The 17,976-nt window shown below is 40.0% G+C and overlaps 1 protein-coding gene across 2 annotated transcripts in view; it reads left to right on the top strand.

The window, feature by feature from the left end:
• CHRFAM7A (CHRNA7 (exons 5-10) and FAM7A (exons A-E) fusion) overlaps nt 1-17,976 on the top strand; it is a 37,894-nt gene that overhangs the window by 2,205 nt on the left and 17,713 nt on the right. The window contains exons 1-2 of one of the 2 annotated variants that reach the window (XM_063169566.1): nt 16,816-16,967; nt 17,086-17,130. In XM_063169566.1, coding sequence (XP_063025636.1) covers nt 17,128-17,130 — 3 coding nt within the window. In that variant the 5' untranslated portion in view covers nt 16,816-16,967; nt 17,086-17,127. Of the gene's footprint in view, nt 1-16,815; nt 16,968-17,085; nt 17,131-17,976 lie in introns of those variants that run through there. The other variant, XM_063169565.1, reaches the window with a different exon arrangement.

Genomic DNA, 17,976 nt, shown 5'->3' with positions numbered 1-17,976 from the left:
TCTTGGCTAATATGATTCAAAAGGGAGCTTTTGATCCTATGTCCCTCTCAAGAACCACCCTTCACAGTCAGTCAGAAACCTTAGGTATTTTAACTGACTGTTTAGTTACAGCTCATTCTGCTTGCCATAAAACTCACTGCATTTCTTTTTCTGAGATCTGGGATTGACAACCAAAGAAAGAAATCAACCATGAAATAAATTAAGCTTCATGCTATAAAACAAATGAGTTTTATTCATTGTCAACAAGAAGCAAATGCTGGTGGGAATGACAGCTACTTGCAATAACAATTACTGGTTTAACAAGCTAGAAACAAAACATGTCACCATCACACTTTCCTGTAGTTTATATATTCACTTTAATGGCTTCTCAGCTGATAGCCACTGAGTGTAATTGGGAGTTAGACCTCTCCAGAGCCAATCCATCAAATCCCTGCCAGAACAGATTGAGCCAGGCTGGATCCTGGTTGCTGCTATTCCTTAGGTGAAGTCTCTTCCATTCCACTCTAACTTTGCTGACAGGAAAAGGGAGATGGTATATGAAATATTTTCTAAATACAATTGATGTTTCCTACCTTGTATTTCTAGTTTTAAGCTGTCCTATTAAAACTAGACATTTTCTACCCCATGGTTTTAGATATGTGTTTCTTTTGATGGCATTGTGCATTAATATGCATGCTAGTATCAGCAGTACATAATGAGGGATCTGTAAGTGCCAATTGCCCCAGCTTAGTGGAGTTCACTAGAAAATAGAATTAATTAATTGTCTAATGAGAATGCAAGCTGGCATAGTAAATTATACAACATTTTTCTAAATGGGGAGGAAAAGCAGGGGCAGCATCAGAAATATGCAGTTTGTGGATGTACTACTGAAGATGAGAACTAGGAAACTAAGGGAGTGTTTAGAGAAGAAGTGGGAGTACATGGAAGGCCTGAGATACAGCAAAAGAATTCAGAAGAGAGGTGGAATTTAGATGGAAGAGGATGGAATGCAAAATGGAAAGTAAGACGTTTGAAAAAGTGGACTTCAAAAGGAAAAATCTTAAAGAGACAAAGCCTACAGCATACCTTAGAGGAAGGAGAGGAAGAGGGGCTAATGGATGGTCACAGCTTCAGCACAATGGCAGTAAAAATAAAAAACAGGATGTAGATAAGCTATTTATTTTTCTCTACTTCTCACCTCATGGAAATCCCTCAATCTGCACATAAAACTGGTCTTTGGCTTCTGTTTTTCTGGTACTTTTTTCAGTGCTGGCATGGAATCTTAACATAACTTAGGCTTAGGAAAATTTCCAGTGTATACAGTTTCAAAAAACAGATTATTGAAGTATACTGATATGATATAATTTCCACAGAGAAAAAAATTACAGTCACCACATTTTGAAACACTGTATGGAGGTAAATACCTTCTAACAGTGTTGTTTTCTCTTGTAACATCCATCTCAATAATAGTATCAGAGAACATTCAGCCACTGCCTATTGGTTTGGAGGGAACACTAGGAATAGACACAGCAGCAGTGCTTTTCCTACTGTGCTACATCTCATACAGAACAGTAAATGAATGGCACAGAAAAACAAATGCAGTGAGCATGAGAGTGTGAGGTTTGTGCCTAGCCTAGCATTTTTACAATAGATATATCTGTATCAACTGTAAGTTAATACAATTCAGAGAAAGTATCAGAGGGTATTTCATCCCCAAAAGTCAGAAGATGAAACATTAGAAATTAAGTGGCCACACATTTATACTGCAAATGACTGCTCTGAGATACAAGTATGAAGAACTGGAATACACTGAGGTATACAGTGATAGTTCAAACAATTTTTACTGCTACCTAAATGAGTACAAAAATCACAATCTTATTTTAGTTTGGACAGGGCTTCTAGAGGTCATCTTGTCCACTCCTCTACTGCAAAGATGTCTTAAATGGATCATGTTACTCAGGACTGTGTCAGGTCAAGTGCTGACCACTTTGACAGTCTTACTGACTCCTGTCCAGGAGTCTGCACAACATTCCTGGGCAGTCAGTATTCCACTACCATCATGGTAGATTTTTCCTAACATCTAAGCATAACTTCATATTTTTCAACTTGGGAACAGTACAAAACAATTCTAGAAAAAAATGAGATGTCTTTTATTCAGGAAAATAATAATAAAAGACACTTTTGTTGAAGTATTCCAGATATCTTGGCCATTTGCAGCAAGGTGTGTATATTTCTGAATAACATAGCAGAAAGCTAGAGAATGAAATTTTGGTAACCCCACATGTCAGAACTATTTCTTTGAGTGGCTGTCAATGGTTCACTCTCAATATATAAGGTTTTCAGCTTTCTGGCTGGAATCTAGAATTTTTACCAGCTTTCCATATGGAACATGGGGCAGCAATTTAGGAGTGTCATGAGCTGATCTCAGCCTTTGCCACTGAAGAAATCTGAGTTCTGGGCTCATGCTCCCACAGGTTTGGCTTGCACCACTGCCTCTCTGAGTGAGAGTTACCTTATCCTTTTTTGAGGGGTCAGTTCTCTACATGACCTGTATTTTGGGCTTAGATTAGCTTAAACTGCTCACAAAACCGCCTGTGGTGGTTCTTCACTTAAGAAGTCATATGTTTCAAAAAATACAAGTGAGCTCTGTCTATGATTCAAGATGCAAAACTTGGGAGAATTCTGGATCAATACCACCTTAGTTTGTGATTCTTCAACAAGACTTTTGATCTACTCTGATCGTAAATTAGTTAATTTTTTTAGAATAAACATTTAATAATTTATTTAAGAAAGTTGAATTAAGCTACTTATCTACATGAATATTCAAATTCTCACTTATGTTGCATAATACTGCTTAGGAATCTTTCATGGTTCTTGAAGACACTTGCTGGCTAATTTAATAATTTACTACACAACAGTTTTTGCTTATTTTCCAGTTTCTCCTATTCCTTTTTTAAAAAATTTCTAGTTAGGGGAAAGAAAAGCACTGAATAATTGTTTGTGTATAGTAAGCAGCAGCAGAATCTCAAGGGAAATCCTGCTCCTTTAGGCTGTTCAACTCACTTCTGCAGACCAAAAGATAAATGAAAGCATGCAAACTTTCTTACATTTATCTGAACTTAGTCAAAGTTTGCTTATCCTACATTGCCCTTGGTTACTTGCATGACTTAGTTTTATATATTCAAGGACTTTTGTCCTTGTTTTGTGTTACCCAGTGAAGGGATCCAGCTGACTACAGTGACTTACATACAAGGCTTTGCAAAGCCTCTGCATAAGGATCTGCAATTCAGTGTTTGCAGTCCAATACCCCAGACCCACTGGGCAAGACAGTAATGTCAAATATCTTGAAATTTTGAAAAGAAAATTATGCTGTCATTCAAAGAAGCATAACAGCTTCTGTAAAGAAATAGACTATAAATCAAACATCTTGTCCGCCAAAAAAGGGAAAAAAACCCCCAATTTTAAATCTGGAAAACTAATAAAAACAACCAAATCAAGAGGCTCATTGAAAAATGGTGCTAATGAAGTTCTTAAGCTGTTTATCAGACCTCAGCAGCCTCTTTGCAAACAATAGCTGTGGCAGAAGCTCATCAGATCTGCATTATTCTTTTAATTTTAACATTCATTAGAAAAACAGGGAGAAACTGTTTGCACTTTCATCTTGCAGCCATTCCCATTCCACCATAATTTATTCCTGAGAGTTTAGAAAACTGGAAAGGTGCTGGGATGTGCCTTCTGATATTTTTAGTTAGTTTAATAGCATGAAAGTTACTGGATTATAACAGAAAACAGAGTATTCTATTTTTCCATGAAATCTGAAGAACAGATCAGACAAGAGTCTAAAATATTCTTATAATTGCTCTACTTTAACAAGCAGACAACACCTCTCCTTACCCTAGTGTGGCGAGATGTTAATATACTAAGAGAAGCTGCAACCTTATTTCTGTGATATTTGTCCATCTTTCCTGTGCTTCTAAAGATCTCCTGGATTTTTTAACTCTTCTGTCAGCATTTTACTTAGTCTTCTCAAACAGGGTTTAGGTCTGGAAAGATATTTTAAACACAGGAGGATGTGTAGGATGGAATGGGAAGCAATGAATGTACACTAATTAAAGGCAGTTTGCAGGAAGGAAAAAAGGACTGACTAAAGGCTATAAAAAGCCCTCCTGATAATAGTTCACTTGAGGACATTGGAGATATCCATTGTATGTGAAAATCAGAACTTAAATTCTGCTTTCTGGTTCCACAGGAGAGATGTTTGGAACTTTTCTGTAATATGAATCAGCTGGGGTTTTTCTGTTTGTAAGAGTTTTCTTTCTGAGTAAAGTGAAGCAGTTTCTCAGACCTTATTCTTTGTGACATAATCAGTTTGAATAATAAAAACTCAGTACCTCATATTTTGTTCTCTAACTGCATTGGTATGGACACCCCATTAACTTAAAAAGTGACTAAACATCTACTTCTTTGTCAGTTGTGATGAAAAGGGCTTGTAACCTTCCTGTGAAAAGCATGGCTGAGGTGCTAGGAAACAGATTCCTCTGTGACACTGCTGCAGAGCACAGGGACCACCACATAAAGCCTTCACATTTTGCACAGGGCTTCTTACTATAACAACAGAACCTGCAAAGTCACATCATCTAGTAATTATTAGTAGTCCTCAGTAATCAGCTAATGAAACAAAATTACAGTGCAAGATGTAATTCCTGGGAGTCAGATCTGGATAATACTTGGTCTTATACAAAGCTTTGAATTTATAGAAGTTTGGGACTGAAATGAATATACTCCTTGTAATATTGGTTGTTAATATAACCCTTGTAATAAAAAAGTTGTTCCTTTTTTCAAAAAGACTGTCATGTTCAAGTGTGAGATGATAGAGGATGTCACTATTTGATACACAAGTTCACATGCTTTGTTTTGACCAATATGGATCAGCTTGTTATGATCTGTGGTAATTTGCTTGGAAAGATGGAAAGACCCATATTTCTTCAGAAATGTTCTTGCCTTTGGCTAGTGGAGAATCTGGCTCCCTGCAGTACCAGTGCTAGCTGAGCACTCCCAGCCCTGGAGCTGCTGGGTGCTTTCCCTGCTGCTGCTTTCCTGGGAGAGCCACGGGCTTGGTGTCTGCTCCCACAGAGCAGCTCCCTGCTCCACAAAGCTGCTGCCCCTTGGGAAAGCCCCTTCAGTTCCCTGCTCCACAAAGCTGCTGCTCCTTGGGAAAGCCCCTTCAGTTCCCTGCTCCACAAAGCTGCTGCTCCTTGGGAAAGCCCCTTCAGTTCCCTGCTCCACAAACCTGCTGCTCCTTGGGAAAGCCCCTTCAGTTCCCTGCTCCACAAACCTGCTGCTCCTTGGGAAAGCCTCTTCTGCTGTGCATAGAACGAGGGGAGCTGCCTTGGTTGCTCCTGGGTTTGGTTTGCCTGTGACTGCAGTGTCACCATGCACGAGAAGGGAGTTCAAATGCAGGTGGCTGCCCCTGCAGAACACATTTCTTTTCTGGGAAGGCTTCTGGAAGTGCTGTGGGAGGATGCTGTGGGCTGGGTGAATTATGTGGGGAAAAGCAACTCCCAAGTAACCATCATGGCCCCAGCCCCAGTGCTGTGGTGTGATCTGTGTGGGTCTGTAAGTTGGCAGGAATGTGCTGCAGCAATTTTGGGGATGATGGCAAGGGAAGGCAGGAAATGCTGCTAAAGCAGTGTGGTATTTCTGTTCCTGTCCTGTCTGCTCCGGGCTGCATTCTCAGTGTCCTGTGGATACAGTGCCTGCTTTTCTCTCAGCAAAGCACACCCTATCAAAAGTTTCCAGTCATTTACAAATCTAATATTGCTGACAGCAGCTGAACAAAGTTTTGTCAATGGACTGGAAGCAAACAATTCTGTATCTCTGAGCAGCATATTAACATAAATACATTCAAATGTTAATTACTTCAAATGTTAATTACTTCAAATTTGGATGATACAGATGTGAAGTCTTCAGTTTGTCCTGAACTCTTCACCATATTCAGTAGTCTAAATAGACCACTAAATAATCCAACTGTTCCCAGTCTAAATATATATGTGAATGACAAAAATGGAAAAGAAAGAAAAGAAAGGAAGGAAGAAAGAAAGATCTCACAATGGGTAGGCAGCAGGGACCCTATTTGTACAAGGACTTATGTAGAAAAATTAATCTTTTAAAATTCACTTAGAATTTTAATTACTTAAATAATTTACTTTAATGTGTTAACCAATTTATTTTTAATTTATTCAAAATTAAAAGATTTATTTTCCAAGAATAACCAGAAGCAGCCTGGAAGACATGTCTATTCAGATTTAACCTTCACTTGTGCTTGCATTTTCATGCCTGTTACTGCAACTAGAATTTGATTTGTAAAAAGGAAAGGCTGGTAACCCTGGCTTCAACAACAGCTAACTGTGAAGCACTAAGAGCGTGGCATGAAGCCATGTGCTGCTCACTGGCAGCAAGATAAGAATATGATATTCATCCAGTTCATCTCTCCCAAATCTTCTGGTAGTGACGAGAGGCCACATTTGCATGGTTTATAATCCTGTCTCCTCATTCCCTGTGTGCTCCTCGGAAAAAACTCCCCTGAAGGGAAGATGATCAATAACCCTGTGCAGACCTGGGGGACCCCAGGCACATGTTTAATCACACAGCACTGCTACTTTGCACTTTTGTTGGCTTGTTTTCTGTGTTCAGTCAGAAGTGTTTGCACATTTCTGTGCTCAGCATCCCCTTAATTACTCTCAGTAACTACACAGGTTTAGGATTTGAGAGGAAGGCAGGAAGGAAGAAATGAGGCCTCTTACCCACCATCTCCAAAACTACTAAATGCAACAATGAGAACAGAAAAAGTAATGAGCGCTGACAGAGCTCAAGAAATTCAGATGAGCATTTTTATGGATTTTGGAGTGCTCACTCCATCTCTGTCCCCACAGACAGAAATAATCTTTTCACAGAGGAGAATTTGCTCTTTTGTGCTATGGGAAAAGCAGCCTGAAGGACCATGTAGGTGTTCTGACATTTCAGTCATGACGCTTGTTGCATTTGTGAAGAAACAGAGCTACGGCTGATTTCCATCAAAGTGTTCCTCTCAGCTAAGCTCAGTTAGTGCCTCTGTAAGTGATTCTCCACAGGCATACCAGAGAAGTGGGGACAGTATGGATTTTCATGGAAAGCAGGAAAGAAAGACCCTTAAGAGGACTCTCAAATGTGTCCATCAGAGGATGGGTGAGGAATAACTGGAACCTGTGTAATATGACTCATCTTCTTGAGTTATTGAAGTGTCTTAGCAATACTTCTGTGTCAAGAGTTCCAGAGACATTCAGAAGGATAAACAATGCATTTTGTACTCTGCCCTTCCCCAGAAAGTTTTTTAATTTCTATGGTGATGCCTGTGCTCAATCCTAGATTGACCAGAGAGCCCAAGACATCCAAGATAATGGGTAATGTTACATATCACAGAAATTTTGGAGCAACTCCTCCTTGCTTAATTTTCCTACACTGAAGCTGGAGGTAGGATGTAGTATAGTTAGAGACACTGTCTGGGATGAGTAATAGCATTTTGCTATCTGACCCTCTGAAGCTGGCTTTACCTAAGTCCATTTGTAGTGCACAGAGCCATTCCTTGCGGCTGTGTAAGATGCCTCTGGGTTCCTCAAAGGTTTCAGCTGCTGCTAAATCATGGAAAATATGCTCTGGTCAGGTGTGGAAATTTTTGATGCTCTTAGTCACAAAACTAGGATACATGAATGCCAGCACCAGGCTGGTGCTGGAGCTGTGTGCTCTGATCACTCACAGGGGAGAGGGAGAGGAAGAGACAGCTCTGGGTTCAGCTCCCTGTTCCCCCATAACTTCTCTCCTTGAAGAAATAACACACGCACTTTCCTTCCACTTCAGTCTGCTGGTACACTGAAGTGTAACAACCTGACCTTTCAATTTCAGTGTTTTGCAGCTAACCTCTAGGAAGATAAATCAAGTTCAAAGGCTTTGATTCCCTCTGGTTTTAACACCCTGTAATGAGAGGGGCTATGGGCTCCATTCTTTGATCTTATCTTGTGGTACTGTTGGTAGTTCCCAGGTTCCAGCATGTGTTCAGAGCTGGGCTGCCTATCTCTGTGAGACTGGCAATGGTAATCAGCACCTAGAGCCAGTATTTAACACTAATTCAGGGTTCAGTCCTCTCAACAGGAGTCTGCTACAAAATACACTAGAATCAAGAATTATTTGTAAATAAAGCAACAGAAGACAGTTATTACTTTGCATGTTTGTGAGAAATTTAACTGCACTTTAAGCTCTATGCTATATTCAAAAATTGAACTGAGTGAAACACCTACAATTAATCACAGAAATTCATAAGGTAACCTGAAAAATGTAACTTGCTCTTCAAAATATATTTTTTCATGCAAGATGTGCTGATGTATGTGATTAGTCATGCTGTACTCTGCTCATTTCATATGCCTTATCTCCGCTTGTCTTTGCAAAGATGAATGTGTTCATATCTAAATACAATCTCTTGCTAACAATGATGTACTGAAAAAAAAAGACAGACTGCTGTTACAATTACATCCCCATGGTAACAAAAATGGTACATCATGAGCCTCTCACACATATTTATAATCTCAACTTCTTTTTCCTGGAACTCGGTGAAAGCCACTTCTCCAGCTTCTGCCAGGACAAAGCCCTGGTGCAGCCAATGGCAGCACAGCTCTGAGACCTCACAGAACACAAAGATCTTCCTCCATCCTGAGAAGGCTCCTCACACAGATGCTCTGAGTTAAGGTCACTCTTTTGTGCTCTTTCTGCAGCAGCTTTTTGCTGTGATGGATTTGCATCTATCTGGGGAGACCTGTGTGTGGTCTGAGCAAACTGCCTTTCTTTTAAAGCAATATCAGGAAATGGGGGAGAAAGTAAATGCTTTCTACAGAAGTATATAAGACAAGTTGGTGTGGAGAAAATGCTGGCCTTTTCCAGACACAAACAGTGCAAGTTAAAAAAAAAAAAAAAAAAAGGCAAAACAAACAACCTCCCTCAGAGTTCACCTGAATTAGGTTAAGCAAAGTAATCAGACTCCTTATCTCATAGTCCAAAATCAACCTTAACCCAGGTAAAATTCAAATTGCATTTTTCTAGATTTAAAAAAAATAGAAAAAGAGATATTCAGAATGCCAAAAATGAACATCTACTCCTATCCCAGCAGCACAGAATGCTCTAACAATATTTTAGCATTTTAACTTCAGAAACTTTTCAACTTTCTCAGGAATCCAGCTCTAAGCAGAAGCATACTTGTCTGTTGCATTCAGGTTTACTTCCCCACTGCTTTGTTTCACTTCATGTACACCTGAACAGTGCATGAGAGAGAGGAACTCCAGGCTTCAATATCCATACAGAACATGTCTGAAAATCCCCAATTTTTTCAGACTTCCACATAGGTCAAACTCTACAGTACCTAAAGCCTGAACAGTAAATATGTGTAAGCTCATAGTAAACCTTGTATTAAATATGTAGTGGCTCAAGTGTTAAGTACAGACCAGAACTGTAAACTGGGGCACCTGTCCACCCCTCACACCTGGAGCTTTCCTTTTCTCCTCTCCCATTCCCTCCTTCCCAGCTGCTGGATGCTTTTCCTCAGGAGTGTGGCTGAGTGACTTGCAGAGTTTCCATCCCACAGTTTCTGCAGTTTCCATCCCACAGAACCTGGAGCTCCCTGTGGCTCAAGCACAACCTCTGCACCCCCTGCCTCCAGCACCAATTTCCATTCACACTGACCTCACACTGCTCTGCCCAGCCTGGCCCTTCTTTGCCAGAGAGACACATTTTTCCTTTTGTTTAATTTGCTGAAAATAATGTGCTTGTAGGATAGAGGGAAGATTTACAATGTAATTTTTAAAAAATCCATTTGTTGATTTTCTATTAATATATCCACATTTTAAACAATTTGGTTAAAAAAACCCCGCAAGAGAATAAATAATCAGAACAATTTCAGGTGTTCTGGATGAGATATGTTTACAAACTATCAAGACAGGAAAATGCTCAACAAACACTAAGCAGCATATTCTATAAAGTAATTTTAAAAATGGCATTACATGTATATACCTAGGCCAGCCTGGAGGAGTGCATTTCAAAGGAAAATGGTATAAGCAGGCATTGCTTTGAAATAAAGCTTCCATATATTGAACTTTAAACATTACAGGCTAGTTAAGGAAATATTTATGAAGACAGGACAAATTTTATAGGTGAGAAGCTGCACAAAATTGAACTAACAACACCAAAAGAGCACTCTGCTAAGGAGAGGTAACTTGAGCAGGAATGTTCGGTTATCAAGAATTATTTCTAGTAAGTGAGGCTCACTCCTTGATTTATAGAAGAAATAGTTCTAGTAAATATGGCCAGGCAGAATTACTGAATGTAGGACACAGTTCCAAAACAAAAGAGAAATAGAATTAGAGTGCAGAGTCAGACCTTAATCCCACCCATCCCATGCAGAAAACGTCACTGGAATAAAAATGGCCCTCTCCTAGAAATATTTTAAATTTGTTCATAAAATTGAGCCTACACACAACAGTCATTAGCCCTAACACTCTGCTTTCAGCTTTTTCCCAGTGTTCCACTGCATTCTCTTTTCCTGCTGTACTTTCTAGCCTTGGTCCTTGCCACAGCACTCACAGGATTCACACAGGAAACAGAGAAGCTGTCACTGCATCTGGTACTGCCACTCTGCCCTGCAGGGTTATGGAACATGCAGGCTGAGTTCAGAATATGCCTGCCATGGTTTAACTCCAACTAGAAATTAAAACAGTGCATGCAGTTGCTCACTCAGGCCCCTCCCCTGGTGGGGAGGACAATCAGAAAGAAAAGGTAAAACACATAGGTTGAAATAAGAACAATTGAATAAGTGAAACCAGCCCAAACCAGGAAAATGCTGAAGATTAGGGCACTTTAATAAATTTATTCACTCTATCACAAATTAATGGGAGGAGGAGGTGGTGTTCACAGAGGGAAACTCTACCTGTTTCCCATATATAACAATTAAGTATCTCAGCCCCAGAATAGCCATTTATTGCCTCATTCCTCATTAAATTTACAGTCCAAAGTCACCTTTCCTAAAAAATCAAAATGGATAATGGCAGCAATCTGTGTCAGTCTGTTATCTCTATCAACAAAACTCCACTTTTTCCAGCCAGGAGCAATTCTCCTGAGCCATTCTTTATTTCAAAGACCTCCAGCATGCAGACTGCATGAAAAGCCATTCATATGCCATCCATCACAAATCTAATAAACCTAAGAGCTCAGTGGAATAGAAATTTTCAAATTTCATTTTAATTAACTACTCCCATTTTGGTTGGACTTTATAGTTTAATTCTTTGATTAAAAAAAGGTAGAAAAAATTAAATCAAATATCAAGAAGCACACCAAGTAATGAAGATATTTTCAGGCTGGGTTTTGGAGATTTCACTATAAAACCTTAATGCTACAGGAAATACTTAACTAAATCCTGAGCACAGCTGCAATTACCCCTAAAGGTCTGAAGGAGCCAAAATCTGAATATTGAATATTTTTCTGTCTTGTTCACCTATTTTTAAGAAATCAGAAACATTCTTTTGTCTGTTCCTGATGTTGAATCTCACATGCTGGATCATGGAATATTATTAATATTATTTATGCAGTGGTATTAACTGTTTACACAGCATTTTGTGCTTAATTGGGAATATGGGCTGTAAGCTGAGTAAAAACCATTTTACTGTATAAAAAGGTCTATTGCTTACCACTGCAGTGAAGGGTAATTGCAATGGCCTATTCCTTTCATGGTGAAAAGGAAGTTGGGTGGGAAAGAGGCATCAGGAATTCCAATCTTTTATGTCAAAAATCATGTACACTGACTTTTTCTTCATCTTTCTTTTGCTTGAACAACCTTTTTCACTTTGACAACTTTCACTTTTTCATATTAACAACTTTGTTTGGCTTTTTATTCCTATGCAAACCTCCCCAAACTTCTTAATTCCCTCTACTACATTCTTCAAGATCAACACTGGCTGCAGCTCCAGCCCACACCTATAGGTGATCAGGGGTAGTCCTTGGCCAGCAGCTGCAGTCTTCATTTCAGTGTCCCTGCAGAAGCACCAGGATGGCTTTTTAAAGTAACTGATTTTTATCCTCACCCTGAGATAGGAAAATTCAATTCTGTCTGCATGACTAAGAAGCCCTGAGCCACCTTTAATAGAAAAATACAGCTTTAACCTTGGCACAGGGAGGGGATATTTTCAATAGACCCCCACAATGACTTACTGTGGGAAGACTGAGAGGTCACTGTGGTGCTCTCAGGGCTGCAGATGAGTGGAGCAGACCCTGCTCTGGCCTCTCCTGCAGGTTGGTCACACAGGGAGAGCACCAGGGCAGGGAGGGGAGTGCAGCCCTCTCACTACTCTCCATGACTTCTGAGGATCTTGGGGTCATCCTGCCACTATGGCTGCCTGAAGTATGGACATAGCACCAATCTTTTGTCACCTGGCCAGTTTATGAGTGCTTAGCTCACCCTCCAGCTTATCCTCTCAGTACTAAGCCTGTAGGAATTCAGGCTTTTTCAGCTGATACACTTTGGTGAGCTCAGTGCATGACCCTAAAAAGGAGCAGGAAGGAAACCCCAAGCTGTGTGGAACAAAAATTGAACATAACAGGACTTTAAATGAGGCAGGGGGGAATGTCAGTAGGCACAGGTAATTTGACACTGTGGACCAGAAGATGTTGAGAATGTTTAATGAGCAAGTGCTGAGACAATAAGAGCTAATGAACTGCCTAACCTGCTGGTTTCAGTAGGATGACATTCAAGCACACAAAAGTGAAAATCGCATAAAGTAAAGAAAGTGTCTTGCATGTTTCTCACTGGCTGCCAGAGTGTTGTTAACTTCAGACCACAGTTATTAGTTTCAGTTTTGCTAGAGGGTACTAATCAGGAACATAGTATTATGCTGTAACAAGTGATGTCTTAAAATGTTCTTCCAAAGTCTTTATTAAGGTTGAAAGTAATTGAAGCCCAGTTCAAAGAGCCATAACTTTTTCTATAATTTAGGTGAGATTCAACCACATAAAAATAAAGAATCTAAATGTGAAGGGCTGAAATTACAGCTCATAGATTTTAGTTAGAATATCACCTTAGGTGAGTCCCTGGGAAGTGTGTGTTTCTTGCTAGGGGCTGCACATCACTGCATGCCACTCTCTAGGCAGGCAGCTTTATTTTAGTTCTTTTCCCCCTTGCAGTTGCCGTGTAGCTTTTCTAGTGTGGATGCTACATGTGCTGAAATCCATTTGAAAGTCTACAGATATCATTACAGAGCTTATAATGTCCAGGCTAACACCTTTCACAAAGCATTATCGAGTTTCTCTCTTCTTTTATATACTCTGAGGAACACAGGGTAAGGGAAGGATAATTTGAGACACTGGTAACTGTGTTTCCAAAGGTGATCAGTCCAATGGATTGTAGAAATTGAAAAAACAGACAAAACCAGGAGTGGGGACTGGAAGAATGGAGACAGTGCAATTTCCTTCAAAGACTTGCAGAAATTATTACCTTTACCTTCAAAAATGAATCAAGAACTAGTCAAGTCTCCTGATGTCAGCTACTTTCCTTTCATTACCTGCACTGCCACAAAAGAACATGACAAGCAGTCCAGTAGCAATTCACCATCTGACCTCTCTGCAGTTATGTATGGATGGAGATGGCCAAAGCAGCCTCCACCCACCTCCCACTGTGCCAAGGAAAGCTAAATCTCCAGTAGCAGGGCTACTTGGCTACTGCCTGAACAGCAAGTAACTTAAAGCAGCTGGTATGGAGGAAAAACCACACCAATCCCAACAACCTGATACAGTGCCTGATCTCTTTCTCTCTTGGGATGATTCTCCAACATGTGAAGCCATTTTTCTTTCCTCCTTTATAGCAGAAAGGGTTTGTAACAGGAGCCTCCTTGTTTTTGTGTCAAAACACATGAAGTGTTCTGTAAGTGTTTACAAAATGAAGTGACAAAACTGGTGAAGTTCTTTGAAGCCTTTCAAGCCCACCCATCATTTTACAGGGAGGTACTGCACAGCTCTGTTGAAAAGAGTGCTAATGTAGTTTGCTGTGAAGCATTTAAAACAATGTCCAAAAAACTCTTCCTAAGCAGGGAGAAACCCTGCAGGATGTCTCCTGCCCCATCTTTTATCAGCTTCACTTGGGGCCACAGCGAATGACAAACCCTCCAAAATCAGAACCTTTCCTCTAGTGATGGATGAGTCAATCCAACAATGACTAAAAGATTGGAAATTGTTTGCTCCAACAAACAGTACTTAAAAACTCAAAACACTGCTATAAACCAAGCCTCAGCAGGCAGTAAAGTTTTTATATCTTAGGAGCAATGATTTATGATTCTAACACTGATGGAACCTTAAATATAGTGATCCAAGTGGAAATCACTTAGCTCATATGTAACCCTCTTTCAGACTCTAAATGCTTCAAATAACAGAAAGAAATACCATGAAAACAGCAAGGGCTATCTTCACTGAGGGCTTGTCTCTACAGTACAAGTCACATTTGAGTCCGTGCTCTCAGAATAGGCTCTTTGAGCTAGGTTTGAGTGAAAGTTCACACTTCAGAATAACTCCTGGCTTTCAGAATACGCTTGCAGAGTGTCCTGCATGCCAACCTGTGATGGCTCTGCCCTGTGCCTGGCAGTGGCAGGCAGCTGAATCATGCTGCCAGCAGCACAGCTGCTTTGACACTCTGCTGTGCCCCTCAGCTCTGCTAGGTGAGTGCTCAGTGGCAGCTCTCTGGCCTGGCTCTGTGATGTGCACTGATGGTAGAGCTCCTTCCTGCCACTCCTAAAATAGTTCCCATGTCTGTCCTGTGGGCTCAGGCCCTCCCAGCAGATCCTCACAGCACCAGCAACACCCCAGCTTCAGTACAATCCTTTTCTGGCTGCTGAAAAGGACTTTTTGAAACATCACTAATTTAAAGCTAGGGCCATTCATGTGTAGAAAGAGATCACACTGGGAATTTAACTCAGGATTTAACCATGCCATTCTGCTAATAGTCCTGAAACAGGCTTCCTGCAACATAATGGATTCTGAATTGCTCTGCACCTCTGAGTAGGCAGTTATAGGTGTACAGAGAAACCACCCAGCAGTGGTGCTCTCAGCTTTGCTCAGGTGCTGAACCAGGGCATGGCATTATAGGAATGTCTCATGTTCACCTGGGACAGCACATAGAGCTTTCAGAAAATGTTACTGAACTTTGGAGGACAAGTTATTATTGGCAATATTTCTATCTCACATAAAATTGCCTATGATGAATAGAAACATGGAGATTTTACATGCCCTGAGCTGGCAACCCTTCCCAATAGACTTTAGTTCTGGTGAGATGAATGATCTCTTAAAGATTGTTTCTTCATTCATGAATTAAAGATCCCGTACAAACTAGTTTTGTAGTGCTCTAATACTATAAGCAGGCTGAGCGAGGCTCCAAATTAATGTTTGTAGGGCTAGAGAATAACAGCTACTAGTGCAAGTTAATTACTGCTTTGCCTGGCTGACATCTTCAGCAATGCCTTCACCATGCAGATTCAGTGGAGCTTAATAATGGATTTCTGAAAGCAAATGGTTGGAGACCTCTTTCCCCAGGATGCCATTTAAATGAGTTGCCCACTTGAGATAGTTTTGAAAAAGGTTCAGGGAGGTGATGAAGCAGAAAATAGAGAGGAAAAGTGCTGAATGACTAGCTGTGGTCTGTGATTATTTATATTTTTATGCTACTTTTTTTTAAAGCAAGGTAGGAGTGTGCATGATAGTAGACTTTATTCATGCACATTGGCATCTTTATTTAAAATCTTTCTATTTGTATGTTGGACATTTAGTTGTGATTACACACAGCCTAGTAACACTTTCGTACATTTACTGATGCTGCTCCTCAAAAGGTTTCTCTTGCTTTAAAAATGCCATTGTCCCTTGCAGGGTATTTGATTTTACATGCTGTGTAACTTCCTACTAATGTGCGGATCTAAAATGGTTGCAATGAAAGGTTTCTCAGGAGTTCTTTTTGGTTAGTAGTTCACAAAACAAGAACAGAAGGGGAAAATTTACCTTTAGTAAAGTGTGTTATTAAAAGGGGTTTTTTAATTGTATGTGATTAAACATTTTTGGCCATTTTTTTGTTATTTAGGAATGACATTTAAGTTCAAGAGTGACAGATGTAAGTTCAGAGGTCTAGACATATGAACAACTCTGGCAGTTGAGGCTGTACAGGTGACTGAATTTCCTGTGACATCTTCTCAGACTGTAAATGCAGCTTTGGTGTTGGGACAGGGATTGTGTGCTCAGAGTGGAAAATGTGGAATACTAACTGCATATATAGTGTATTCCATTAGCTTCACACAACCCAGGTGGATGCTGATATGGTATCTCCACAGAAAAAGGTCACTGATAATTTCCTGTGTCTGAGCAGTGAAGAACTAAAGTCTACAACTTCAGCATTAACATTCAGATGCCTGCTGTGCCACCTGAACTTACATCAGTCACAGGAGTGCAAGGGAAAGGCCTTCAAAGAATAATAATATCCTGTCCTGACAAGTTTTCTGGTAAAGCTGATGCAGCACTTTTTGTACAGTTCCACTGACCCCAGTGGTGCCCCTTGCCAGTTCAGCAGCTCCTCAGAATGGCCCCAACACCCCTCAGCTGAGCTTAGCCACACTTTGCTCCTGGTTTTCCTACTGCCTGCCTCTGTCTGCTGGGTAAGGTTAATTAGTGATAGGGCTGCTGCTAAGAAAGGTGGCACAGGCAGCCTCTGCTGTAATCTGCCTTGCCTTTGGAGACTCTTTATTAAAGAAGAAGCCCCAGGGAAGAGTCTGGCAGAAGGATACCCCCAGGAGACAGTTTGACTGATAGCAGTAATATTAAATTGAAATTTAAAAGTTCCTGTGAAAACTTCCATTCCAGTAAGTGAGTGGCAATGATTCCCATTGCTTTGAAAGGTACTTTGGCACAACTGGTTATTTAAAAATCATCAAATGTATTTAATGGTATTATTTTATCTAAATAATACTAAACTGGGGTTTGTTTTTTTCTTCTTCCTCTCCTCCTTCCCTCCAGGATGAAAAGAATCAAGTATTAACAACAAATATTTGGCTACAAATGGTAAGTTTTGAAACAAAGTATGTTTGTTTTTCCCCTTCAGTTTTAATCTGGTGAGGGGTTTGAATTTTAGAAAACTTTCAGGTCTGTAGAGAAAATATGAGTTGACTCCTAATTCCATGTCAGATTTTCTTTGCTACTACTAGATACCACAGCAGAGAACTTTGTCCTTATTAACTCATGGCCAGTATTGTTGGGCAGAACTCAATCTTTACTCACTTTTTAATAAATGGAAGAGATAATAGATAATTCAAGAACTTTGTGAGAGTATTTTGAAATTGTTTTCTCTAAAAGGTTACATTATGACTCAGAATTAACAAGGTGCTTCTTAGCATGCTGACTCCTGTGGAGTCCTAATGCATCCACAAACATTTCTACCATAAGTTTGTCTTAAGCTCTGCAAAGATGGTGATGTGGAGTTTTCTCCACCTACAGCAGCATGGATGAGAATTTGCCATTAGTTGAATTCCCATCAGTACTACAGAAACCAGCTGAGCACTGTGTTAGGTAAAGGAAGTCACAGAAGATTTTTATTATTACAAACAATCACATAGATTTGCAGAAACTTTATACCTTTCAGTTTCTTTAACCAGCTCATTCTGTTTAAAGGCATTATTTTTAATTTTATTGTAACATTATAAATTGAGCACCTCACTTGCCCTGGGGTAGGCCTTGGGAAACAAAGGAAAGACTATTCTGATGATCTGTAAGAACAGCATGGCTATTCCACATATTTACAAAGAAAATCTCCATGGAAGAAGCACTCAGCTCATGCTTTTATAGAGGCCTGTTGTACAGCAAGATTAAAACTGTCAGTATAATATGTTTTTGGCTTTTAGCTACAAAGAC

Source organism: Melospiza melodia, chromosome 15 (assembly GCF_035770615.1).
Source record: "Melospiza melodia melodia isolate bMelMel2 chromosome 15, bMelMel2.pri, whole genome shotgun sequence".
NCBI classification, from domain to species: domain Eukaryota; kingdom Metazoa; phylum Chordata; class Aves; order Passeriformes; family Passerellidae; genus Melospiza; species Melospiza melodia.
Note: the sequence above shows the minus strand (reverse complement) of the source record. Positions and strands in the feature narration are given on the sequence as shown.